This window comes from Stenella coeruleoalba (genome assembly GCF_951394435.1).
Source record: "Stenella coeruleoalba genome assembly, chromosome: X".
Classification (NCBI taxonomy): domain Eukaryota; kingdom Metazoa; phylum Chordata; class Mammalia; order Artiodactyla; family Delphinidae; genus Stenella; species Stenella coeruleoalba.
Window position 1 is genome coordinate 70139346 of NC_137152.1, and position 27569 is coordinate 70166914.

Genomic DNA, 27569 nt, shown 5'->3' on the forward strand with positions numbered 1-27569 from the left:
ATATGAAAACAGATAGAGAAAATTGACTGCTTGACAGAGTGAAAGTAGATGTGAGTTTGTTTGTAGGTATTCCAGTTGTAACAGTATCATCCAGAGACATTTATTATATAAAAGCTAGGTGGTGTTATTTGACCTCTCAGCAATAAATATAGTCAATAGAGTGATTGCTATCTGTAAATCAGCATTCAGCCAAATCCACATTGTCAATGAAAGATGCAGGGATTAAAGAGAAAGAGTAAATGAGTGCCTGTATATTTGCATGTTTTTATTGTGAAAATCCAAACCCTTGAGACAAAAATACTTATAGTGCACTATTCACCAGAAAAGACCTAAAAAGATATAAACACTGTTTCCATTAGTCCAATATAAAAAGAAAAACTTTCAGAAGCAGCCATAGACATAATATACACTCTGCCTAAATCTTTATACTGTAGCCTTATAATTTGCCAGTGAAAAGGCTTCAGATATTAACTGTTTTCATCTTAACTAATGGATTATATTTTCTCCACAAATCTCCCAGTAGAACAACAGAAGTGTTTTTGCTTATTCCTATGGTTAGCATTGTGAAATTGGGTTGAAATTCCCTAAATCTGTCACAAGCTGTCTTAGGTACGCTATGAATGTGAATCGTCTAACTCTTTCATTTCTTACTTTGGTAATTAGAAACTTTCCTGTTGTGCAGAATCAATTTTTATTAAAAAATAACAGCAGCTATTGTTGATGACTGGTAAAAAGCATTGCCTACAGGAGTAATAATTTATTATGAAGTAGTGACAATTTACTATGGCAGTAGTGACAGTATACTCTGGTAGTAAACTTGGTATTTCAGTAATTGAGTAGAAAATTGAACTTTTATTAACACATAAAGAAGGTAATACCTCAGAATTGCATTATTAATTATAATACATAAATAATATAAATATAAATAATTATGTTATTAATTATAATCCTTTGTATTACCATCATGGAACATTAAGTGAATCAACACTGAAGTTCCATTTAAAAGGAATTTTCATTCCTGTTCTTTTAGTCATTTGTATTTTAAATCAACCCACACACACACCAAACTAAAAATAAAAGGTCATAAATTAGTATATTGAATGGTTATAGGTATGTAAACAGTCAGTAATAGATTCCGAAGTAATTTTTGGTTGTAAAATATGGTGTTTGACACCTGTGTTAGTACTACCAATAGCTTATTATAGCCATTATAAGCATATAAACTATATATATTAAGTAAACTATTTTATTCTGACTCCTCCATTTGGATTCAGAAGTGGTGAAATATCCTTACCTTACCTCCCAGGTTGGAGAATCATCTGGGCTACTTATTTTAATTTGAGTTGCAATCACTGATCCTATGCTATAAATGATAGATACATAAATGTAATATGAATGATGCCAATTAAAATTTTTATACAAGCAGTTTTTACCATTGTTCAACATTTTTTAACAGGTACCACTACAATTGAAAAATATGACCTCAGGACCAACAGCTGGTTACATATTGGCACCATGAGTGGCCGTAGGCTTCAGTTTGGAGTTGCTGTTATTGATAATAAGCTCTACGTCGTGGGAGGAAGAGATGGTTTAAAAACTTTGAATACTGTGGAATGTTTTAATCCAGTTGGCAAAATCTGGATGGTGATGCCTCCCATGTCAACACACAGGCATGGCTTAGGTAAGAGCTTAATGTTACATAGTTTCTAAAGAATGTACAGTTAGTAGAGCTTTTTAAAAATTAAATTAAGCTGGAATACACTAACTGATATGTATAAAATAGATAACTAATCAGAACCTGCTGTATAGCACGGGGAACTCCACTGTAGAGTAGAAACTAACACAACGTTGTAAAACAACTATACCCCAATTAAAAATAAATAATAAAGGTCATCCATCTGAAAAAAAAATTAATTAAAATAAAATTAAGCTGCACATCACTGAGATTTAGCCAAACGCTTAGTGAAAATGTTTCCAAAATGCTGAAAAGCATAAGCAAATGATAAAAGACTGTGAAAGTTTTTCTTGTTTCAGATGTCATACTTGCTATAATCCTATCTCCATTCTACCGGTATTTTAAAGGGGTCTCACTTCAGGAAGGATAAAAACTTTTAGAAGGAATACATTGTTGAAGAGCACGAAACTACAACAGGGAGTTTTTTGTAAACTCAATTTAGAGAAAAGAACACTTGATAATGGAGAGACATTGTTTCTTTGTTTCATTGTTTCAAGGGACTAGTTTCTAGTGTCCCTTCACATAAGAAGCAAAACTATATTTAGGCAAAAGCCTTAGGATACAGTTTGAAGGCAGAAATATTTAGAAAAAAAACACTTTGGTTGAGAGTAGCTCTAAATTATACTTAATCCAGAGGTTCCAAAAAAGTTTAAGAAGGAATGGAGACTTCTGGAACAGTGGGGAACTTTGATTCTCCTGTGTATTTGTCAAGGTATATCTTTCTTCATGCTAGACTCTGTACGATTCAATAACAGAGTTTCTTAAAAAAAAAAAAAGCTGAACAATTGCATTGTTCTTTAAGAACTGAATTTTACACAGATAAAGCATGCCATATCCAGGACTGGTATTATTTGCCCCAAAATATCTGATAAATTATCTATATCAAATGATAGACTATGTAATTATTCAGCTCAGTTCTGTCAGTGTGATGTTTAGAAAACATATCTTACAGAGAAATCAGAGCAAATTGTTAAATTCTAATTGATATTACTAAAGAGATAGGAGAGGTGATGAGGGTATACCTCTGAGAGGCGGATTGAGATGGTGAAGAAGGTAAGGTGGGGAGGAACCAGTTACGTGAATTCCCAGAGCAGATGAGAAACAGAAAGGGGCTATTTATAGTATCTACTGGAACAAATTTCTAACTAAACCTCAAAAATCCTTGTCTACTTAGTTATCTCATGGGAATTTTTTTATCCCTATAATAAAAATCAGGGATTAGAAAGACCTATCACAGTTAGCCTACAATTCTAAGATTCATCTAAGATTCAATATCATACCTCATCTATCACTTACATTTGAAAAATAACTTTGAAATTATGCCAGAAAACAAATCAGCTTCCCTTTTCTATTAATCCTGAGAAAAGTTGTGTCCCACTACTTCCTTTGACTTCAGCATTACAACCATGATACCCTAACTATGCCTGAAAATTTCCTAGGGTTAAAAGACCATATTAATTTTTATATCAAGATCAGTAAATTATTAATTAAATGATTATTTACAAAACCATTTAAGAGATACAAACAAATTTTTAAGCAGTCAGTTCCTTGAAAAATGAAACAACATCCATTGTGTGTGGCCTACCTAGGTGAGCCCTCATGCTATTTTTACACTTTAGGCGTAGCCACACTTGAAGGACCAATGTATGCTGTTGGTGGTCATGATGGATGGAGTTATCTAAACACTGTAGAAAGATGGGATCCTGAGGGACGTCAGTGGAATTATGTGGCCAGTATGTCAACTCCTAGAAGCACCGTTGGTGTTGTTGCATTAAACAACAAGTGAGTAAACTCAAGCATGCATGCTTTTGCTCCCATTTCATGTGGTACAGCACTTCAGTGATGTGATCCACCAATCAATAAGCATTCCCGGTGACCAGGACATCCTAGCTATTGATAGTAGAAGGCCTTTGTTGGAACTCTCCCTTCATTTTGATGGAAAATATTTATCTAAAATGAACATTTAATTAAATATCCTGTAGTCCTTTGCTACTCCAGTGTGGTCCTGAGACCAGTAGCATCAGCATTACCTGAGATCTATTTAGAAATGCTGAATCTTAGCCCCAGCCTAGACCCCCTGAATCAGAATAGACATTTTAACAAGATCCTCAAGTGACTTGTGTGTACATTAAATTTGAGAATCAAACAAGTTCCAATCTTACCCTCAGGAAGCTACCATTTTTTACATTATAACTTATTCTTGACTTATCAAAATTTTGGTAAGTCTTTGTAATAGGCCAAGTCTCTTTGTTCTTTACCATTCACTCTCCTGAGTATTTTAGAATTACAACTAGTACCACCTTTCTGAATCTTTCCCTCTTCCTGATCGCTTGCCTATAAGAGAAGCTAATATATTGAAACCCAATGATGTTAGAGGTTTCTACGAGCTTGAATTGTTCTTCTTGCAGGTAATTATGTGCTTTCTGACAAGGAACCTTTGGAGATAATGACCAGCATATAGGAAAGACTTGAATGATGAAAAATTCAGACACCAGGATGGGTCAGTGGCAGGAGACAGCCTTGTATGTCTGTACTGACTATGCATATGCATAAAGCTAATATCTCATCACATAATTGGGTTCAGTAGAAATTTCAATACAATTTCAAGTAAAATTCAATTTCAATTTTAGCACCTTGTGCAAGGAGCAGGAAATGTCTATAGTTAAGAGGAGACCCAGACTTACAGTGTCTTAGAGATTAAAATTCTCCTAAATCTGATTATCTCTTGCCTAACCTGAATGATATCAGGCGACTCAGTAGCAATCTCCTACCTTTTACAGAAGAAGCTGAAATCATCGAATCTGACTAATTTAATTTTGTCTCTCTGACTTGCTATTGTTCACAATTGAGCATGAAGGGCAATTATAGACATATAGTTTAATAAATGTTTATCTTCTTTATTGATGCAGGATTAAATTTAAATTAGATTAAAAATACTGCTCATCAAAAGAATTGGCATTTAAAATTTATGAAAGAAATGTCATAGCCAATATATCTTTCTAGGAAAAAAATCTGGTTTCTAGGTTTTGTTCTATTCCCCTAGTTACTTATTAAATTAATATCTTCTTAGTTACAAATTTTTTTTACACTAAATAAAATAGTTCATAGAAAACAACAGGGATTCTAATGCTAAGCAATTAAACCTAGCTAAAATTGTAAGGTTGCCATAGTTGGGTTTTGGAAACATCTTACCTTTCTCTAAAAATGTTTAGCTTTATTGAGGTTTAACTGACAAATACTACCAACAATTTTGAAATCTCCCTTCTTTCTCTGTACTTCACTTCCAGTGGGATCCTTTAATCTATTATATCATGTCAAAGTAACTTTCACAAAAATGATGAAACAGAGAGGTTTAGGGTAAGGTAGACCTTAACAAATGCCTTTAGGTAACTATCCATTCACAAATTCAGGCCATTCACTGTGAAATACTAAGGGAGTAGAACACACAGTTCAATGCTTTGCACAAGGTTCTGTCACTTTCATTATGCACAAATTTACACACACACACACACACACACACACTTCTGTCTTTTTTCTAGGCTATATGCTATTGGTGGACGTGATGGAAGTTCCTGCCTCAAATCTATGGAATACTTTGACCCACATACTAACAAATGGAGTCTGTGTGCTCCAATGTCCAAAAGACGTGGAGGTGTGGGAGTTGCAGCATACAATGGATTCTTATATGTTGTTGGGGGTCATGATGCCCCTGCTTCTAACCATTGCTCCAGACTTTCTGACTGTGTGGAACGGTAAAATATTCCTTTTTATTCATGTATTTATTTGGTTATTTGTTTTTATCAGAAATAAGAAGGATTTTTAAGCTACCAGAAAGTAGTCTTACAAATAAGTATTAATTCTTACAGCGGTATAATCCTTTGTAAAGTTGTACACTTACTCCTAGGCCTGAAATATTGTGAAGAAATCCTCCTTATGCATTCCAGATTCATCATAAGAAATGTATAAAAAGAATGTGTTGTTTTATCATTTGATAGTCACCCTATAAAATGAGACAAAAAATGTAAGAATAAATAAATTTTATTACAAGCTATGTCATTCAACTATTTACCAGCTCAAATCAAAATAACTTTACTGTTTTGAAAACAAAATCAATCCTCAAAGGATGAAGGCTTATCACTACAAAATAAACTGAAAGATTTCCCAAAGAGAAGTGTTAATAATGTTTTGAACAATGACTCTATTGCATTAAGTATTTAATTTCCCAAAGGTAACTTCTTTGAATGGGAGACATTCATCTGGACAAATAAAGCGCACTGTGTTTTTTTAAATGTCAGTCATATTACTTTGTTGTTTTACCATTCATATTCCCTTTCAAGATAGAAAAATATATATCTATATGCACAAACATAACAGTTGATAATATTAACCATGTTCCAGTGACAAATTTACAGTCAGTAAAGTTATCAGAATTCAGAAGACAGAGATCAATACGAATGGAGTCCTCAAGGGAAATTCATGAACAAGATAGAATTTGTACTTTGTAGGCATAAAAAAGAATGGAGGGAATTTCAGGTCTAGGAAAAAACACAGCCAAAACCCTGAATATAAAGGAGAAACCTTCATAGATATGAGCAGAGACTTTAGGTTGAAACAATTTGGAAGAACAATTCAAAAACACAATTAAGCACCAGATTTTCTGATAGCCTGAAATGTCAAGGTGGAAACTTTTGGATTTCATCTTGTATGCAAAAGGATAATTAAATTTGGAGAAATGGAATATCACAAAGAAAATAATTTGGGGGAAATTGATTTATAGTGATATGTAGGATATAATGTAGGGAAAAAAGACTAAAGGAAAGAATACGAATATTATTTTTTCTTCTGAAAAGTATAATCGATAATGTTAATACTTCATTTCTTATAGGGAATAATTGCTTTATGATAGACTTTTTTCTTTTTTTTCTGTTTTTTAAAGTTTAATCATAAGTGGCCAGCTCCCTGCTACTCAGTGTATATCTGGAATGCTTTTCCTGAGATTGGATCTTAAGAGATGCAAACAAATTTTAATTTAACATTATGCAAAACATAAAAGAGTTCAATTACTGTCTCAATATATAATATATTATAGTCAAATATATGTGACACTGAGATTATCCATATCAGTTTTCCCCAAAGTTAGCAAAGTAGTAGTTGATCACCTCTTCATTATGCTAGATATTTTTAGTGTGGCAAAACATACATCACATAAAATTTACACTTTTAACCATTTTTAACTGCACAATTCAGTGGCATTAAATACATTTACATCGTTGTGAAAACATTACCATCATTCACCTCCAGAAATATTTTTTTCATTTCCTCAAGCGGAAACTCCATCCTTATTAAAAAACAAATCCCCATTCTTCCCTCACCTCAGTCACTGGCAGCCACCATTTTACTTTCCTTTTCTATGAATTTCATAATCCTAGGTACCTCATAAAAGTGGAATAATACATAATCCTTTTGTGTCTGGCTTATTTTACTTAGCCTAGCAATAATTGTTCAAGTCTCATCCATGTTATAGCATTTATCCAAATTTCCTTTCCTTTTAAAACTGAAAAATATTATATTATATGTACATACAGCATCATTTTCTTTATCCATTCATTTGTCAATGCACAAATGTGTTGCTCCACCTTTTGTCTACTGTGAATAATGCTGCTAGGATATAGGTGTACAAATATCTGTTTGAGTCTTTGCTTTCAATTCTTCTGGGTATATACACAGAAGTAGAGTTGCTTTATCATATGGCAATTCTATTTTTAAATGTTTTATTTTTAACATCATTATTGGAGTATAACCATTTTACAATGGTGTGTTAGTTTCTGCTGTATAACAAAGTGAATCAGCTATACGTATACATATATCCCCATATCCCTTCCCTCTTTCATCTCCCTGCCATGCTCCCTAGACCATCCCTCTAGGGGGTCACAAAGCACCAAGCCGACCTCCCAGTGCTGTGCTACTTCTTCCCACTAGCTATCTATTTCACATTTGGTAGTGTATATATGTCCATGCCACACTCCCACTGTGTCCCAGCTTACCCTTCCCCTCCCCATGTCCTCAAGTCCATTCTCTACATCTGCATCTTTATTCCTGTCCTGCCCCTAGCTTCTTCAGAACAATTTTTTTTAATTTAGATTCCATATATATGTGTTAGCATACGGTATTTGTTTTTCTCTTTCTGACTTACTTCACTATGTATGACCGACTCTAGGTCCATCCAACTCACTACAAATAACTCAGTTTCATTTCTTTTTATGGCTGAATAATATTCCATTGTATATATGTACCACATCTTCTTTATCCATTCATCTATCAATGGACACTTAGGTTGCTTCCATCTCCTGGTTATTGTAAATAGTGCTGCAATGAACATTGTGGTACATGACCCTTTTAATTATGGATTTCTTAGGGTATATGCCCAGTAATGGGATTGCTTGGTTATATGGTAGTTCTATTTTTAGTTTTTTAAGGAACCTCCATACTGTTCTCCATAGCAACTTTATCAATTTACATTCCTACCAAAAGTGCAAGAGGGTACCCTTTTCTCCACACCCTCTCCAGCATTTATTGCCTGTAGATTTTTTGATGATGGTCATTCTGACTGGTGTGAGGTGATAACTCATTATAGTTTTGATTTGTATTTCTCTAATGATCAGTGATGTTGAACATCCTTTCATGTGTTTGTCAGCAATCTGTATAACTTCTTTGGAGAAATGTCTATTTGGGTCTTCTGCTCATTTTTGGATTTTTTTGTTTTTGTTTTTTTGAAATCGAGTTGCATGAGCTGCTTGTATATTTTGGAAATTAATCTTTTGTCAGTTGCTTCATTTCCAAATATTTTCTCCCATTCATAGGGTTGTCTTTTCATCTGGTTTATGGTTTCCTTTGCTGTGCAAAATCTTCTAAGTTTCATTAGGTCCCATTAGCTTCTTTTCCTTTTTATTTAGATTTCTCTAAGAGGTGGGTCAAAAAGGATTTTGCTGTGATTTATGTCTTAGAGTGTTCTGCCTATGTTTTCCTCTAAGAGTTTTGTAGTGTCTGGCATATAAACATTTAGGTCTTTTATCCATTTTGTGTTTATTACTGTGTATGGTGTTAGGGAGTGTTCTAATTTCATTCTTTTATGTGTAGCTGTCCAAATTTCCCAGCAACACTTATTGAAGAGGCTGTCTTTTCTCCATTGTATATTCTTGCTTCTTTTATCAAAGATACGGTGTCCATATGTGCGTAGGCTTATCTCTGGGCTTTCTATCCTGTTCCATTGATCTATATTTCTGTTTTTGTGTCAGTACCATAGTGTCTTGATTACTGTAGATTTGTAGTATAATCTGAAGTCAGGGAGCCTGATTCCTCCAGCTCCATTTTTCTTTGTCAAGATTGTTTTGGCTATTTGGGAACTTTTGTGTTTCCATACAAATTGTGAAAATTTTGTTCTAGTTCTGTGAAAAATGCCATTGGTGGCTTGATAGGGATTGCATTGAATCTGTTGATTGCTTTGGGAGTACAGTCATTTTCACAGTGTTGATTCTTCCAATCCAAGAACATGGTGTATCTCTCCAACTGTGTTTATCATCTTTAATTTCTTTCAGCAGTGTCTTATAGTTTTCTGCATACAGGCCTTTTGTCTCCTTAGGTAGGTTTATTCCTAGGTATTTTATTCTTTTTGTTGCAAAGGTAAATGGGAGTGTTTCCTTAAATTCTCTTCCAGATTGTTCATCATTAGTGAATAGGAATGCAAGAGATTCCTGTGCATAAATTTTGTATCCTGCTACTTACCAAATTCATTAATGAGCTCTAGTAGTTTTGTGGTAGCATCTTTAGGATTCTCTATGTATAGTATCATGTCATCTGCAAACAGTGACAGCTTTACTTCTTCTTTTCCTATTTGCATTCCTTTTATTTCTTTTTCTTCTCTGATTGCTGTGGACAAAACTTCCAAAACTATGTTGAATAATAGTGGTGAGAGTGGGCAACCTTGTCTTCTTTCAGATCTTAGTCGAAATGTTTTCTGTTTTTCACCATTGAGAATGATGTTGGCTGTGGGTTTCTCATATATAGCCTTTATTATGTTGGGTTAAGTTCCCGCTATGCCTACTTTCTGGAGAGTTTTATCATAAATGGGTGTTAAATTTTGTCAAAATATTTTTCTGCATCTATTGAGATGATCATATGGTTTTTATCCTTCAATTTGATAATATGGGTATCACATTGATTGATTTGCATATGTTGAAGAATCCTTGCATTCCTGGGATAAACCCCACTTAATCATGGTGTATGATCTTTTTTATGAGTTGTTGGATTCCGTTTGCTAGTATTTTGTTGATGATTTTTGCATCTATGTTCATCAGTGATATTGGCCTGTAAATTCCTTTTTTTGTGAAATCGTTTTCTGGTTTTGGTATCAGGATGATGGTGGCTTCGTAGAATGAGTTTCGGACTGCTCTTTCTCTTACTATATTTTGGAAGAGTTTGAGAAGTATAGGTGTTAGCTCTACTCTAAATGTTTGATAGAATTCGTCTGTGAAGCCAACTGGTCCTGGGCTTTTGTTTGTTTGAAGATTTTTAATCAGAGTTTCCATTTCAGTGCTTGTAATTGATCTGTTTATATTTCTTCCTGGTTCAGTCTCAGAAAGTTGGGCTTTTCAAAAATTTATCTATTTCTTCCTGGTTGTCCATTTTATTGGCATATAGTTGCTTTTAGTGATCTCTCTTGATCCTTTGTATGTCTACAGTGTCAGTTGTTACTTCTCCTTTTTCATTTCTAATTCTGTTGATTTGAGTCTTCTCCCTTATTTTCTTGATGAGTCTGGCTATTTTTTTTTATCAATTTTATTTATCTTCTCAAAGAATCAGCTTTTAGTCTTATTGAACTTTGCTATTGTTTCTTTCATTTCTTTTTCTTTTATTTCTGTTCTGATTATTATGATTTCTTTCCTTCTGCTAAGTTTGGGTTTTCTTTGTTCTTCTTTCTCTAATTGCTTAGGTGTAAGGTTAAGTTGTTTTTTTGAGATTTTATTTGTTTCTTAAGATAGGATTTTATTGCGATAAACTTCCCTCTTAGAACTGCTTTTGCTGTGTCTTGTAAGTGTGGAGTCATCGTGTTTTCATTGTCATTTGTTTCTAGGTAGCTTTTGATTTCCTCTTTGATTTCTTCAGTGATCTCTTGGATATTTAGCAGTGTATTGTTTAGTCTCCATGTGTTTGCCTTTTTTACAGTTTATTTTTCCTGTAATTGATATCTAGTCTCATAGCGTTTTGGTCAGAAAAGATACCTGATATGACTTAAATTTTCTTAAATTTACCAAGGCTTAATTTGTGACCCAAGATATGATCTAACCTGGGGAATGTTTCATGAGCACTTGAGAAGAAAGTGTATTCTGTTGTTTTTGTATGGAATGTCCTATAAATATCAATTAAGTCCATTTTATTTAATGTGTCATTTAAAGTGTTTCCTTATTTATTTCCATTTTGTATGATCTGTCCATTGGTGCAAGTGGGATGTTAAAATCTTCTACTGTAATTTTGTTACTGTTGATTTCCCCTTTTATGGCTATTAACTTTGGGCTTATGTATTGAGATGTTCCTATGTTTGGTGCATATTTACAATTGTTATACCTTCTTCTTGGATTGATCCCTTGATCGTTATTTAGTGTCCTTCTTTGTCTCTTGTAGCAGTCTTTATTTTAAAGTCTATTTTGTTTGATATAAGAATTCCTACTCCAGCTTTTTTTGCTTTCCATTTGCATGGAATAACTTTTTCCATCCCCTCACTTTCAGTCTTTATGTGTTCCTAGGTCTGAAGTGGGTCTCTTTTAGACAGCATATATACGGGTCTGGTTTTTGTATCCATTTAGCCAGTCTGTCTTTTAGTATGAGTATTTAATCCATTTACATTTAAGGTAATCATTTATATGTATGTTCCTATTACCATTTTCTTAATTGTTTTGGGTTTGTTATTGTAGCTCTTTTCCTTCTCTTGTGTTTCCTGCCTAGAGAAGTTCCTTTAGCATTTGTTATAAAGCTGGTTTGGTGATGCTGAATTCTCTTTACTTTAGCTTGTCTGTAAAGTTTTAATTTTTCCGTTGAATCTGAATGAGATCCTTGCTGGGTAGAGAAATCTTGCTTGTAGTTTTTTCCCTTTCATCACTTTGAATATATCCTGCCACTGCTTTCTGGCTTGCAGAGTTTCTGCTGATGGTCAGCTGTTAACATTATGGATATTCCCTTGTATGTTATTTGTTGCTTTTCCCTTGCTGCTTTTAATTTTTTTTTTTTGTATTTAATTTTTCATAGTTTGATTAATATGTGTCTTGGTGTGTTTCTCCTTGGATTTATCCTGTATGGGTCTTTCTACCCTTCCTGGACTTTATTGACTATTTCCTTTCCCATATTAGGGAAGTTTTCAACTATAGTCTCTTCAAATATTTTCTCATTCCCTTTCTTTGTCTCTTCTTCTTCTGGGACCTCTATAATTTGAATATTGGTGCATTTAATGTTGTCCCAGAAGTCTCTGAGACTGTCCTCAATTCTTTTCATTCTTTTTTCTTTATTCTGCTCTGCGATAGTTATTTTCACTCTTTTGACTTCCAGTCACTTTTACTTTCTTCTGCCTCAGTTATTCTCCTTCTAGAGAATTTTTAATGTCATTTATTGTGTGGTTTCTCATTTTTTGTTTCCTCTTTAGTTCTTCTATGTCCTTGTTAAATGTTTCTTGTGTTTTCTCCATTCTATATCCAAGATTCTGCATCATCTTTACTATCATTACTCTGAATTCTTTTTCAGGTAGACTGCCTATTTCTTCTTCATTTGTTTGGTGTGGTGGGTTTTTACCTTGCTCATTCATCTGCTGCATATTTCTCTGTCTTCCCATTTTGCTTAACTTACTGTGTTTGGGGTCTCCTTTTTTCTGGCTGCAGGTTCATAGTTCCCATTGTTTTTGGTGTCTGCCCCCTATGGGTAAGGTTGGTTCTGTGGCTTGTGTTGGCTTCCTGGTGGTAGGGACTGATGCTTATGTTCTGGTGGGTGGGCCTGGACCTTATATTTCTGGTGGGCAGGGCTGCGTCTGGTGGTGTGTTTTGTGGTATCTGTGAAATTAGTATGATTTTAGGCAGTCTTTCTGCAAATGGGTGGTGTTGTGTTCCTGTCTTGCTAGTTGTTTGGCATGGTGTGTCTAGCACTGGAGCTTGCTGGTCATTGACTGGAGCTGGGTGTTAACATTGAGACTGAGATCTCTGGGAGAGCTTTCGCCATTTGATATTACATGGGGCCAAGAGTTTTCTGGTGGACTAATATCCTGAACTCGGCCCTCCCACCTCAGACTCTCAGGCCTCACACCTGGCCAGAACACCAAGACCCTGTCAGCCACACAGCTCAGAAGAACATGTAGAAAAAAAAATAAAATAAGAAAATAAAATAAAGTTATTAAAATTAAAAAATTAAAAAATATTGAAATAAAAATAAAAACAGTTTAATAAAAAATATGAGAGCAACCAAACCAATCAACAAATCCACCAATGATTACAAGCACTAAAACCTATACCAATATAAACACGAAATCAGAATCTAGTCAGTCGCATACAGCAAACCCAAAGTCAACTGTTGCTCCCAAAGTCCACTGCCTCAATTTTGGGATGATTCATTGTCTATTCAGGTATTCCACAGATGCAGGGTACATCAATTTGATTGTGGAGATACAATCCACTACTCCTGAGGCTGCACAGAGAAATTTCCCTTTCACTTCTTTGTTTGCACAGCTGCTGGTGTTCAGCTTTGGATTTTGCCCCGCCTCTGCATGTATGTCACCCTTGGGCATCTGTTTTTCACGAAGACAAGAGGGAGTTAAAGGGAGCAGCTGACTAGGGGACTCTGACTCACTCAGGCAGGGGGAGTCAGGGGTACAGAATGCACAGTGAGCCTGTGGTGGCAGAGACCAGTGTGATATTGTAACAGACTGGGGCATGCCATGTGTTCTCCTGGGGAAGTTGTCCCTGGATCATGGGACTTTGGCAGTGGTGGGCTGCACAGGCTCCTGGGAGGGGAGGTGTGGATAGTGACTTATGCTTACACACTGGCTTCTTGTTGGCTGCAGCAGCAGCCTTAGAATTTCATGCCTGTCTCTGTTGTCCACACTGATAGACGTGGCTCGCGCCTGTCTCTGAAGCTTGTTTAAGCAGTGTTCTGAATCTCTTCTCCTCGTGCACCCCAGAAAAATAGTCTACTGAATCTTAGGCATTTCCAGACTTTTTCCCATACTCCTTCCCAGCTAGCTGTGGCGCACTAGTACCCTTCAGGCTGTGTTCACACAGCAAACCCCAGTCATTTTCCTGGAATCTGACCTCTGAATCCCGAGTCTCAGCTCCCAGCCCCCACCCGCCCCAGCAAGTGAGGAGACAAGCCTCTCAGGCTGGTGAGTGCTGGTCAGCACTGATCCTCTGTGCGGGAATCTCTCTGCTTTGCCCTCTGCACCTTTAGCTGTGCTCTCCTCTGTGGCTCCAATGCTTCCCTCCCGCCCACCCCCCATTTCCACCAGTGAAGGGGCTTCCTAGTATGTGGAAACTTTTCCTCCTTCCCTGCTCCCTCTCAGAGGTGCATGTCCCATCCATATTCTTTTGCCTCTGTTTTCTTCTTTTTTCTTTTGCCCTACCCAGGTACATGGGGAGTTTCTTGCCTTTTGTGAAGTCTGAGGCCTTCTGCCAGTGTTCAGTAGGTGTTCTGTAGGAGTTGTTCCACATGTAGATGTATTTTTGATGTATTTGTGGAGAGGAAGGTGATCTTTACGTCTTATTCCTCTGCCATCTTGAAGGTCCTCCCTATTTTTAAATGTTTGTGGGACCACCATACTGTTTTCCATTTCAGCTACACCATTTTCTATTGCCACCAACAAAACAGAAGTATTCAGATTTCTGTACATCTTCACCAACATTGTTTTCTTTTGTTTTTCATGGCTATCCCAATGGATTTGAAGTAGTACCTTTTTGTGGTTGTGATTTGAGTTTCTCTAATGATTAGATATGTTGCACATCTTAACAGGTGCTATTGGCCATTTTTATATCTTCTTTATAGAAAGGCATATTCCAGTCTTTTGCCCATCTTTTAATCAGGTTGTTTTCCTTTTTGCTGTTGAATTATAGGAATTCTTCATATATTCTCTATATTAACCCCTTGTCGGATATGTGATTTGCAAATTGTTTCTTTCATTCCATCAGTTGCTTTTTCATTCTGATGATAGCACACTTTGATGTGCAAATTTTTATATTAAATCCTATTTATCTATTTTTTTCATACATTGTACTTTTAGACTCATATCCAAAAGATCATTTCAAATCCAATGTTATAAATAATTTCCCCTATGTATTCATATAAGAATTTTACTGTTTTAGGTCTTATGTTCAGGCCTTTGATCTGTTTGAGTAAATTTTTTATATATGGAGTAGGGTAACGATCCAACTTCATTATTTTATATGTGGATATCCCGTTTTCCCATCAGCCTTTGAAGCAGCTGGAACAACAGTCCTTTCCCCATTGAATCTTCCTGGCCCCAATGTCAAAAATTATTTGACCATGAATGTGAGGGTTTATTTCTGGGCTCTGTATTCTATTTCATTGGTAACTACATCTGTTATCATGCCAGTACCATACTCTTTATTACTGTAGCTTTCTAATAAGTTTTGTAATCAAGAAGTGTGATATGTCAATCTCTCTCCATCTTTTTTCAAAATTATTTTGGCTACTCTGGGTATCTGAGATTCCATATGGGTTTATAATGGATATTTCTATTCCTGCAAAAAAATGTTATTGGGGTTGTGATAGATGTTGCATTGAATCTGTAGATCACTTGGGTGATATTGACATCTTAACAACATTGAGTCTTCTAATCCAGGAACACGTGGTATCTTTCCACCTATTGGTGTCTTCTTTAATTTCTTCCTTTCCAGTGTGGATGCATTTTATTTCTCTTCCAACTCTAACTAGTAATTCAATATTATGTTGAATAGAAGTAGTGAAAATTCTTATTATTGTCTTGTTTTTGATCTTAGAGAGAAAGCCTTTGGTCTTTCCCCATTGAATATGATAGATCTGGGTTTTCCACATATGGCCGTTATTATGTTGAGCTGGTTTCATTCTATTCCTGCTTTGGGTAGGGTTTTTAATCATTAAAGGGTGATGAACTTTGTCACATAATTTTTCTGCATAAGTTGAGATAATCATATGTTTTTCCCCCTTCATTCTGTCATTGTGGTGTGTTGCATGGATTGATTTTTGTATGATAGCCCATTGTTGCATTCCAGGAATAAATCCCACATTATTATGATGAATAATCAAATTAATAATGCTGGTGAATTCAATTTGCTAGTTTTATGTTGAAAATTTTTTGCATCAGTATTTATTAGGAGTATTGGTATGTAGTTTTCTTATAGTGTCTGGCTTTGGTATCAGTGCAATGCTGGCCTTATAGAATGAGTAAGTGTTACCTCTTCTCTAATTTTTTGGAAGATTTTGAGAAAAAATGGTGTTAATTCTTTTCTAAATCTAAAGTAAAATTCAACAGTAAAGTCATCTGACCCTAGGCTTTTCTTTTTTGGGAGATTTTTGAATACAGTTGACCCTTGAACAACATAGGTTTGAACTGCACAGGTCTACTTAGATGTACAGTTTTTTTTCAATAAATATGTACTACAGTACTATACAATCCTTGGTTAGTTAAATCCAAAAATGTGGAACCATGGATATGGAGGGAGGACTGTAAAGCTATACACGAATTTTTGACTCTACATAGAGTTGGTGCCCCTAACACTCATGTTGTTTGAGGATGAACTGTACTTTGTTGGGATACTTTTGATCTCCTTACCATTAGAGGTCTATTCAGATTTTCCATTTCATCTTAAAAATAGAAATTTTCTAATGGTTCAATCTTGATAGGTTGTGTGTTTCTAGAAATTTGTCCATTTCATGATGGTTAATCAAATTGTTAGTGAACAATTCTTGATAGTACTTTTATAATCCTTACTTTCTGTAAAATCAGCACTAATTGCTGCCTCTTTCATTTGATTTTATGGGAGTTTTGTCTTTTTCTCATACTCAATCTAGCTAACAGTTTATCAATTTTGATGTTTTGCAGAACCAACTCATAATTTCATTGATTTTCTCTATTGTTTTGTTTTCTCTATATTATTTATCTATGATCTAATCTCTATTATTTCCTACCTTATACTAGCTTTGGGTTTAGTTACTCTTCTTTTCTAGTTTATTAAGGTGTAAAGTAAGGTTTTTTGCAGGGTTTTTTGTTGTTTATCTTTTAGTATTTTGGGTTTTTTTTACATATTTATTGGAATATAATTGCTTTACAATGGTGTGTTAGTTTCTGATTTATAACAAAGTGAATCAGTTATACATATACATATGTTCCCATATCTCCTCATTCTTGAATCTCCCTCCCTTCCACCCACCCTATCCCACCCATTCAGGTGGTCACAAAGTGCCGAGCTGATCTCCCTGTGCTATGTGGCTGTTTCCCACTAGCTATCTATTTTAGGTTTGGTAGTGTATATATGTCCATACCACTCTCTCACTTTGTCACAGCTTACCCTTCCCCCTCCCCATATCATCAAGTCCGTTCTCTAGTAGGTCTGTGACTTTATTCCCATCTTACCCCTAGGTTCTACGTGACATATTTTTTCTTACATTCCATATATATGTGTTAGCATATGGTATCTGTCTTTCTCTTTCTGACTTACTTCACACTGTATAACAGACTATAGGTCCATCCAACTCACTACAAATAACTCAATTTCATTTCTTTTTATGGTTCAGTAATATTCCATTGTATATATGTGCCACATCTTCATTATCCATTCATCCAATGATGGACACTTATGTTGTTTCCATCTCCTGTCTATTGTAAATAGAGCTGCAATGAAAATTTTGGTACATAACTGTTTATGAATTATGGTTTTCTTAGGGTATATGCCCAGTAATGGGATTGCTTGGTTATATAGTAGTTCTATTTGTAGTTTTTTAAGGAACCTCCATACTGTTCTCCATAGTGGCTGTATCAATTCATATTCCCACCAGCATTGCAAGAGTGTTCCCTTTTCTCCACACCCTCTCCAGCATTTATTGTTTCTAGATTTTTTGATGATGGCCATTCTGAATGGTGTGAGGTGATATCTCTTTGTAGTTTTACTTGCATTTCTCTAATGATTAATTATGTTGAGCATTCTTTCATGTGTTTGATGAGAGTCTGTATATCTTCTTTGGAAAAATGTCTATTTAACTCTTCTGCCCATTTTTGGATTGCGTTGTTTGTTTTTTTGCTTTGGAGCTGCAAGTGCTGCTTGTTAATTTTGGAGCTTAATCCTCTGCCAGTTGCTTCATTTGGAAATATTTTCTCCCATTCTGAGGGTTGTGTTTTGGTCTTGTTTATCGTTTTCTTTGCTGTGCAAAAGCTTTGAGGTTTCATTAGGTCCCATTTGTTTATTTTTGGTTTATTTCCATTTCTCTAGGAGGTGAGTCAAAAAGGATCTTGCTGTGATTTATGATATAGTGTGTTCTGCCTATGTTTCCTCTAAGAGTTTGATAGTTTCTGGCCTCACATTTAGGTCTTTAATCCATTTTGAACTTATTTTTGTGTATGGTGTTAGGGAGTGTTCTAATCTCATAGTTTTACATGTATCTGTCCAGTTTTCCCAGCATCACTTATTGAAGAGGCTGTGCTTTCTCCACTGTACATTCCTGTCACATTTATCAAAGATAAGGTGATCATATGTGCATGGGATTATCTCTGGGCTTTCTCTCCTGTTCCATGGATCTATCTTTCTGTTTTTGTGCCAGTACCATACTGTCTTGATTACTGTAGCTTTGTAGTGTTATCTGAAGTCAGGGAGTCTGATTCCTCCAGCTCCGTTTTTCTTTCTCAAGATTGCTTTGACTATTCGGGATCTTTTGTGTTTCCATACAAATTTTAAATTTTTTTGTTCTAGTTCTATGAAAAATGCCAGTGGTTGTTTGATAGGGATTGCCTTGACTCTGTAAATTGCTTTGGGTAGTAGAGTCATTTTCACAATATTGATTCTTCCAATCCAAGAACATGGTATATCTCTCCACTTATTTGTATCACCTTTAATTTCTTTCATTAGTGTCTTATAATTTTCTGCATACAGGTTTTTTGTCTCCTTAGGAAGGTTTATTCCTAGATATTTTATTCGTGTTTTTGCAATGGTAAATGGGAGTGTTTTCTTGATTTCACTTTCAGATTTTTCATCATTAGTGTGTAGAAATGTCAGAGATTTCTGTTCATTAATTTTGTCTCATGCTACTTTACCAAATTCATTGATTAGCTCTAGGAGTTTTCTGGTAGCATCTTTAGTATTCTCTTTGAATATTATTATGTCATCTGCAAACATTGACAGCGTTACTTCTTCCTTTCTGATTTGGATTCCTTTTATTTCATTGTTTTCTCTGATTGCTGTGGTTAAAACTTCCAAAACTATGTTGAATAAGACTGTTGAGAGTGGGCAACCTTGTCTTGTTCCTGATCTTAGTAGAAATGCTTTCAGTTTTTCACCATTGAGGACGATGTTGGCTGTGGGTTTGTCATGTATGGCCATTATTATGTTGAGGAAAATTCCCTCTATGCCTGCTTTCTGCAGGGTTTTTAACATAAATAGGTGTTGAATTTTTCTCAACCTTTCCCTGCATCTATTGAGATGACCATATGGTTTTTCTCCTTCAATTTGTTAATATGGTGTATCACATTCATTGATTTGCATATATTGAAGAATCCTTGCATTCCTGGAATAAACCCCATTTGATCATGGTGTCTGATCCTTTTAATGTGCTGTTGGATTCTGTTTGCTAGTATTTTGGTGAGGATTTTTGCATCTATTTTCATCAGTGATATTGGCCTGTAGTTTTCTTTCTTTGTGACATCCTTGTCTGGTTGTGGTATCAGGGTGATGGTGGCCTTGTAGAATGAATTTGGGAGTGTTCCTCCCTCTGCTATATTTTGGAAGAGTTTGAGAAGGATCGGTGTTAACTCTTCTCTAAATGTTTGATAGAATTCACCTGTGAAGCCATCTGGTCCTGGGCTTTTGTTTGTTGGAAGATTTTTAATCACAGTTTTAATTTCAGTGCTTGTGATTGGTCTGTTCATATTTTCTATTTCTTCCTGATTCAGTCTTGGCAGGTTGTGCATTTCTTAGAATTGTCCATTTCTTCCAGATTGTCCATTTTATTGGCATAGAGTTGCTTGTAGTAATCTCTCTTGATCTTTCGTATTTCTGCAGTGTCAGTTGTTACTTCTCCGTTTCCATTTCTAATTTAATTGATTTGATTCTCCTCCCCTTTTTCTTGATGAGTCTGGCTAATGGTTTATCAATTTTGTTTATCTTCTGCAAGAACCAGCTTTTAGTTTTATTGATCTTTGCTATCGTTTCCTTCATTTCCATTTCATTTATTTCTGATCTGATCTTTATGATTTCTTTCCGTCTGCTAACTTTGGGTATTTTTGTTCTTCTTTCTCTATTTGCTTTAGATGCAAGGTTAGGTTGTTTATTAGAGATATCTCCTTTTTCATAAAGTAGGTTTGTATTGCTACAAACTTCCCTTTAGAACTGCTTTTGCTGCATCCCATAGGTTTTGGGTCATCATGTCTCCATTGTCATTTGTTTCTAGTTATTTTTTGATTTTCTCTTTGAATTCTTCAGTGATCACTTTGTTATTTTTTTTTACATCTTTATTGGAGTATAATTGCTTTACAATGGTGTGCTAGTTTCTACTCTATAACCAGGTGAGTCTGTTATACATATACATATGTTCCCATATCTCCTCCTTCTTGTGTCTCCCTCTTTCCCTCCCTCCCTATCCAATACCTCAAGGTGGTCACAAAGCACAGAGCTGATTTCCCTGTGCTATGTGCCTGCTTCCCACTAGCTATCTACCTTACGTTTGGTAGTGTATATATGCCCATGCCTCTCTCTCGCTTTCTCACAGCTCACACTTCTCCCTCCCCATATCCACAAGTCCATTCTCTAGTAGGTCTATGGCTTTATTCCTGTCTTACCCCTAGGTTCTTGATGACATTTTTTTCTCTTAATTTCCATATATATGTGTTAGCATACAATATTTGTCTTTCCCTTTCTGACTTACTTCACTCTGTATGTCAAACTCTAGGTCTATCCACTTCATTACAAATAGCTCAATCTCATTTCTTTTTATGGCTGAGTAATACTCCATTGTATATATATGTCACATCTTCTTTATCTATTCATCCGATGATGGACACTTAGGTTGTTTCCAGCTCCGGGCTATTGTAAATAGAGCGGCAATGAACATTTTGGTACATGTGTCTATTTGAATTATGGTTTTCTCAGGGTATATGCCCAGTAGTGGGATTGCTGGGTCATATGGTAGTTCTATTTGTAGTTTTTTAAGGAACTTCCATACTGTTCTCCATAGTGGCTGTACCAATTCACATTCCCACCAGCAGTGCAAGAGTGTTATCTTTTCTCCACACCCTCTCCAGCATTTATTGTTTCTAGATTTTTTGATGATGACCATTCTGAATGGTGTGAGGTGATATATCTTTGTAGTTTTATTTGCATTTCTCTAATGATTAATGATGTTGAGCATTCTTTCATGTGTTTGTTGGCAGTTTGTATATCTTCTTTGGAGAAATGTCTATTTAGGTCTTCTTCCTATTTTTGGATTGGGTTGTTTGTTTTTTTGTTATTGAGCTGCATGAGTTGCTTATAAATTTTGGAGATAAATTATTTGTCAGTTGTTTCATTTGGAAATATTTTCTCCCATTCTGAGGGTTGATTTTCGCCTTGTTTTTCGTTTCCTTTGCTGTGAAAAACTTTTGAAATTTCATTAGGTCCTATTTGTTTATTTTTGTTTTTATTTCCATTTCTCTAGGAGGTGGGTCAAAATGGATCTTGCTGTGATTTATGTCATAGAGTGTTCTGCCTGTGATTTCCTCTAAGAGTTTGATAACTTCTGGCCTTACATTTAGGTCTTTAATCCATTTTGAGCTTATTTTTGTGTATGGTGTTAGGGAGTGATGTAATCTCATACTTTTACATGTACCTGTCCAGTTTTCCCCGCACCACTTATTGAAGAGGCTGTTCTTTCTCCACTGTACTTCCCTGCCTCCTTTAACAAAGATAACATAACCATATGTGCATGGGTTTATCTCTTGGCTTTCTATCCTGTTCCATTGATCTATCTTCCTGTTTTTGTTCCCGCACCATACTGTTTTGATTTCTGTAGCTTTGTAATATAGTCTGAAGTCAGTGAGCCTGATTCCTCCAGCTCCGTTTTTCATTCTCAAGATTGCTTTGGCTATTTGGAGTCTTTTGTGTTTCCATACAAATTGTGAAATTATTTGCTTTATTCTGTGAAAAATGCCAGTGGTAGTTTGATAGCGATTGCTCTGAATCTGTAGATTGCTTTGGGTAGTAAAGTCATTTTCACAATATTGATTGTTCCAATCCAAGTACATGATATATCTCTCGATCTATCTGTATCATCTCTAATTTCTTTCATCAGTGTCTTATAATTTTCTGCATACAGGTCTTTTGTCTCCTTAGGTAGGTTTATTCCTAGATATTTTATTCTTTTTGTTGCAATGGTAAATGGGAGTATTTTCTTCATTTCACTTTCAGATTTCTCATCATTAGTGTACAGGAATGCCAGAGATTTCTGTGCATTAATTTTGTATCCTGCTACTTTACCAAATTCAATGATTAGATCTAGGAGTTTTCTGGTAGCATCTTTAGGATTCTCTATGTATAGGATCATGTCATCTGCAAACTATGACAACTTTATTTCTTCTTTTCTGATTTGGATTCCTTTTATTTCCTTTTCTTCTCTGATTGCTGTGGCTATAACTTCCAAAACTATGTTGAATAAGAGTGTTGATTGTGGGCAACCTTGTGTTTTTCCTAATCTTAGTGGAAATGGCTTCAGTTTATCACCATTGAGGATGATGTTGGCTGTGGGTTTGTCATATATGGCCTTTATTATGTTGAGGAAAGTTCCCTGTATTCCTACTTTCTGCAGTGTTTTTATCAAAAATGGTGTTGAATTTTGTCGAAAGCTTTCTCTGCATCTATTGTGATGATTATATGTTTTTTCTCCTTCAATTTGTTAATATGGTGTATCACATTGATTGATTTGCACATATTGAAGAATCCTTGCATTCCTGGAGTAAAACCCACTTGATCCTGGTGTATGATCCTTTCAATGTGCTGTTGGATTCTGTTTGCTAGTATTTTGTTGAGAATTTTTGCATCTCTGTTCATCAGTGATATTGGCCTGAAGTTTTCTTTCTTAGTGACATCTTTGTCTGGTTTTGGTATCATGGTGATGGTGGCCACGTGAAATGAGTTTGGGAGTGTTCCTCCCTCTGCTATATTTAGGAAGTGTTTGGGAAGGATAGGTGTTAGCTCTTCTCTAAGTGTTTGATAGAATTCGGCTGTGAAGCCATCTGGTCCATGGCTTTAGTTTGTTGGAAGATTTTTAATCACAGTCTCCAATTTCAGTGCTTGTGATTAGTCTGTTCATATTCTCTATTTCTTCCTGGGTTAGTCCTGGCAGGTTGTGCATTTGTAAGAATTCCTCCATTTCTTCCCGGTTGTCGATTTTATTGGCATAGAGTTGCTTGTAGTAATCTCTCATGATCTTTTGTATTTCTGCAGTGTCAGTTGTTACTTCTCCTTTTTCATTTCTAATACTATTGACTTGCATCTTCTCCCTTTTTATCTTGATGAGTCTGGCTAATGGTTTACGAATTTTGTTTATCTTCTCAAAGAACCAGCTTTTAGTTTTATTGATCTTTGCTATTGTTTCCTTCATTTCTTTTTCATTTATTTCTGATCTGTTATTTATGCTTTCTTTCCTTCTGCTAACTGTGGGGTTTTTTTGTTCTTCTTTCTCTAATTGCTTTAGGTGCAAGGTTAGGTTGTTTATTTGAGATATTTCCTGTTTCTTAAGGTAGGATTGTATTGCTATAAACTTCCCTCTTAGAACTGCTTTTGCTGCATCCCATAGGTTTTGGGTCATTATGTCTCCATTGTCATGTTTCTAGGAATTTTTTTGATTTCCTCTTTGATTTCATCAGTGATCACTTCCTTATTAAGTAGTGTATTGTTTAGCTTCCATGTGCTTGTATTTTTTTAGACCTTTTCCTGTAATTAATATCTAGTCTCATAGTGTTGTGATTGGAAAAGAAACTTGATACAATTTCAATTTTCTTAAATTTACCAAGGGTTGATTTATGACCCAATATATGATCTATCCTGGAGAATGTTCCATGAGCACTTGAGAAAAATGTGTATTCTGTTTTTTTTGGATGGAATGTCCTATAAATATTAATTAAGCCCATCTTGTTTAATGTATCATTTAAAGCTTATGTTTCCTTATTTATTTTCATTTTGGATGATCTGTCCATTGTTGGAAGTGGGGTGTTAAAGTCCCCTACTATGAATATGTTACTGTCAATTTCTACTTTTATGGCTGTTAATATTTGCCTTATGTACTGAGGTACTCCTATGTTGGGTGCATAATTATTTACCATTTTTATGTCTTCCTCTTGGATCGATCTGTTGATCATTATGTAGTGTCCTTCTTTGTCTCTTCTAATAGTCTTTATTTTAACGTCCCTTTTATCTGATATGAGAATTGCTGCACCAGCTTTCTTTTGGTTTCCATTTGCATGGAATATCTTTTTCCATCCCCTTACTTTCAATCTGTATGTGTCTCTAGGTCTGAAGTGGGTCTCTTGTAGACAGCATATATATGGGTCTTGTTGTTGTATCCATTCAGCCAGTCTGTGTCTTTTGGTGGGAGTATTTATTCTAGTTACGTTTAAGGTAATTATCAATATGTATGTTCCTCTTCCTATTTTCTTAATTGTTTTGGTTTCATGATTGTAGGTCTTTTCCTTCTCTTGTGTTTCTTTCCTAGAGAAGTTCCTTTAGCTTTTGTTGTACAGCTGGTTTGGTGGTGCTGAACTCTCTCAGCTTTTGCTTGTCTGTATAGGCTTTAATTTCTCCATCAAATCTGAATGAGATCCTTGCTGGTTAGAGTAACCTTGGTTGTAGGTTTTTCTCCTTCATTACTTTAAATATCTCCTTCCAGTCCCTTCTGGGTTCAAGAGTTTCTGCTGAAAGATCAGCTGTTAACTTTATGGGGATTCCCTTGTGTGTTATTTGTTGTTTTCCCCTTGCTGCTTTTAATATGCTTTCTTTTTTTTTAATTTTTGAGTTTGATTAATATGTGCCTTGGAGTATTTCTCCTTGGATTTATCCTGTATGGGACTCTCTGTGCTTCCTGGACTTGATTAACTATTTCCTTTCCCATATTAGGAAAGTTTTCATCTATAATCTCTTCAAATATTTTCTCATTTCCTTTGTTTTCCTCTTCTTCTTCTTCTGGGACCCCTATAATTCAAATGCCGCTCTGTTTAATGTTGTCCCAGAGGTCTCTGAGACTGTCCTCAGTTCTTTTCATTCTTTTTTCTTTATTATGATCTACAGTTTTTATTTTCACTGTTTTATCTTCCAAGTCACTTATCCGTTATTCTGCCTCAGTCAATCTGCTATTGATACAATCTACAGTATTTTTAATTTCATTTCTTGTGTTGTTCATCACTGCTGGTTTCATCTTTAGTTCTTCTAGGTCCTAGTTAAATGTTTCTTGAATTTTCTCTATTCTATTTCCAAGATTTTGGATCATCTTTACTATCATTATTCTGAATTCCTTTTCAGGTAGACTGCCTATTTCCTCTTCATTTGTTAGGTCTGGTGGGTTTTTCTCTTGCTCCTTCATCTGCTGTGAGATTTTCTGTTTCTCATTTTGCTTATCTTACTGTGTGTGGGCTCTCCTTTTTGCAGGCTGCAGGTTCGTAGTTCCTGTTCTTTTTGGTGTCTGTCCCCAGTGGCTAAAGCTGGTTCAGTGGATTGTGTAGGCTTCCTGGTGGAGTGGACTAGTGCCTGTGTTCTGGTGGATGAGGCTGGATCTTGTATTTCTGGTGGGCAGTTCCATGTCTGGTGGTGTGTTTTGGGGTGTCTGTGGACTTATTGTGCTTTTAGGCTGCCTCTCTGCTAATGGGTGGGGCTGTGTTCCTTTCTTGCTAGTTGTTTGGCATAGGGTGTCCAGCACTGTAGCTTGCTGGTCATTGAGTGAAGTTGGGTGCTGGTGTTGAGATGGAGATCTCTGGCAGATTTCCACCATTTGATATTATGTGGAGCTGGGAGGTCTCTTGTTGACCAGTGCCCTGAAGATGGCTCTCCCAACTCAGAGGCACAGCACTTATTCCTGGCTGCAGCACCAAGAGCCTTTCATCCACACGGCTCAGAATAAATGGGAGAAAAATTAGAATGAAAGAAAGAAAGAAAGAAAGAAGGAGGATAAAATAAAATAAAGTAAGATATTATTATTATATATATATAATATATATGATATATTATAATGATATAATTATATATAATAATTATTATAATATATTATATATAATATAATACATTATATTATATATATTATTAGTATATTTTACTAAAATAATAATTATTAAGAAAATTAATTTTTAAGTAAAAAAAAGAAAAAAAGACAGGTAGAACCATAGGACTAAGGGTGATAGCAAAGCTATACAGATAAAATCTCACACAGAAGAATACACATACACACTCACATAAAGAGGAAAAGGGAAAAAAATAATAAATCTTGCTCTCAAAGTCCATCTCCTCAATTTGGGATGATTCATTTTCTATTCAGGTATTCCACAGATGCAGGGTACATGAAGTTGATTGTAGAGCTTTAATCTGCTGCTTCTGAGACTTCTGGGAGAGATTTCCCTTTCTCTTCTTTGTTCTCACAGCTCCCGGAGCTCAGCTTTGGATTTGGTCCTGCATCTGCAGGTTGGTCACTGGAGGGCGACTGTTCTTCGTGCAGACAGGACGGGGTTAGAGGAGCAGCTGTTTTGGTGGCTCTGGCTCACTCAGTCCGGGGGGAGGGAGGGGTGCTGATGCGGGCGAGCCTGCAGCAGCAGAGGCCAGTGTGGTTTTGCACCAGCCTGAATATGCCATGCGTTCTACCGGGGAAGTTGTCCCTGGATCCCGGGACCCTGGCTGTGGTGGGCTGCACAGGCTCCCAGTAAGGGAGGTGTGGATAGTGACATGTGCTTGCACACAGGCTTCATGGTGGCGGCAGCAGCAGCCTTAGCGTCTCATGCCCATCTCTGGGGTCCACGCTGTTTGCCGCGGCTCACTCCCATCTCTCTTGCTCCTTTAAGCAGCACTCTTAATCCTCTCTCCTTGCACACCAGGAAACAAAGAGGGAAGAAAAAGTCTCTTGCCTCTTCGGCAGGTCCAGACATTTCCCCGGACTTCTTCCCGGCTAGCCGTGGTGCACTAATCCCCTGCAGGCTGTGTTCATGCCACCAACCCCATTCCTCTCCCTGCACTCCAACCGAAGCCCCAGCCTCAGCTCCCAGCCCCCACTCTCCCCGGCGGGTGAGCAGACAAGCCTATCGCGCTGGTGAGTGCCTGTCGGCACCGATCCTTTGTGCGGGAATCTCTCCGCTTTGCCCTCCGCACCCCTGTTGCTGTGCTCTCCTCCATGGCTACAAAGCTTCCCCCCTCTGCCACCCAGTCTCAGCCCACAAAGGGGATTCCTAGTGTGTGAAAACCTTTCCTCCTTCACAGCTCCCTCCCACTGGTGCAGGTGCCATCCCTATTCTTTTGTCTCTGTTTTTTCTTTTTTCTTTTGCCCTACCCAGGTACGTGGGGAGTTTCTTGCCTTTTGGGAGGTCTGAGGTCTTCTGCCAGTG

The 27569-nt window shown here is 36.2% G+C and overlaps 1 protein-coding gene across 1 annotated transcript in view; it reads left to right on the top strand.

Moving 5' to 3' along the window:
- KLHL4 (kelch like family member 4) overlaps positions 1-27569 on the top strand; it is a gene marked incomplete at its 3' end in the record, with an annotated part of 113553 nt that overhangs the window by 77250 nt on the left and 8734 nt on the right. The window contains exons 7-9 of the mRNA XM_079910230.1: positions 1457-1681; positions 3355-3517; positions 5275-5487. Of these exons, the coding sequence (XP_079766356.1) occupies positions 1457-1681; positions 3355-3517; positions 5275-5487 (601 nt within the window). The remainder of the gene's footprint in view (positions 1-1456; positions 1682-3354; positions 3518-5274; positions 5488-27569) is intronic.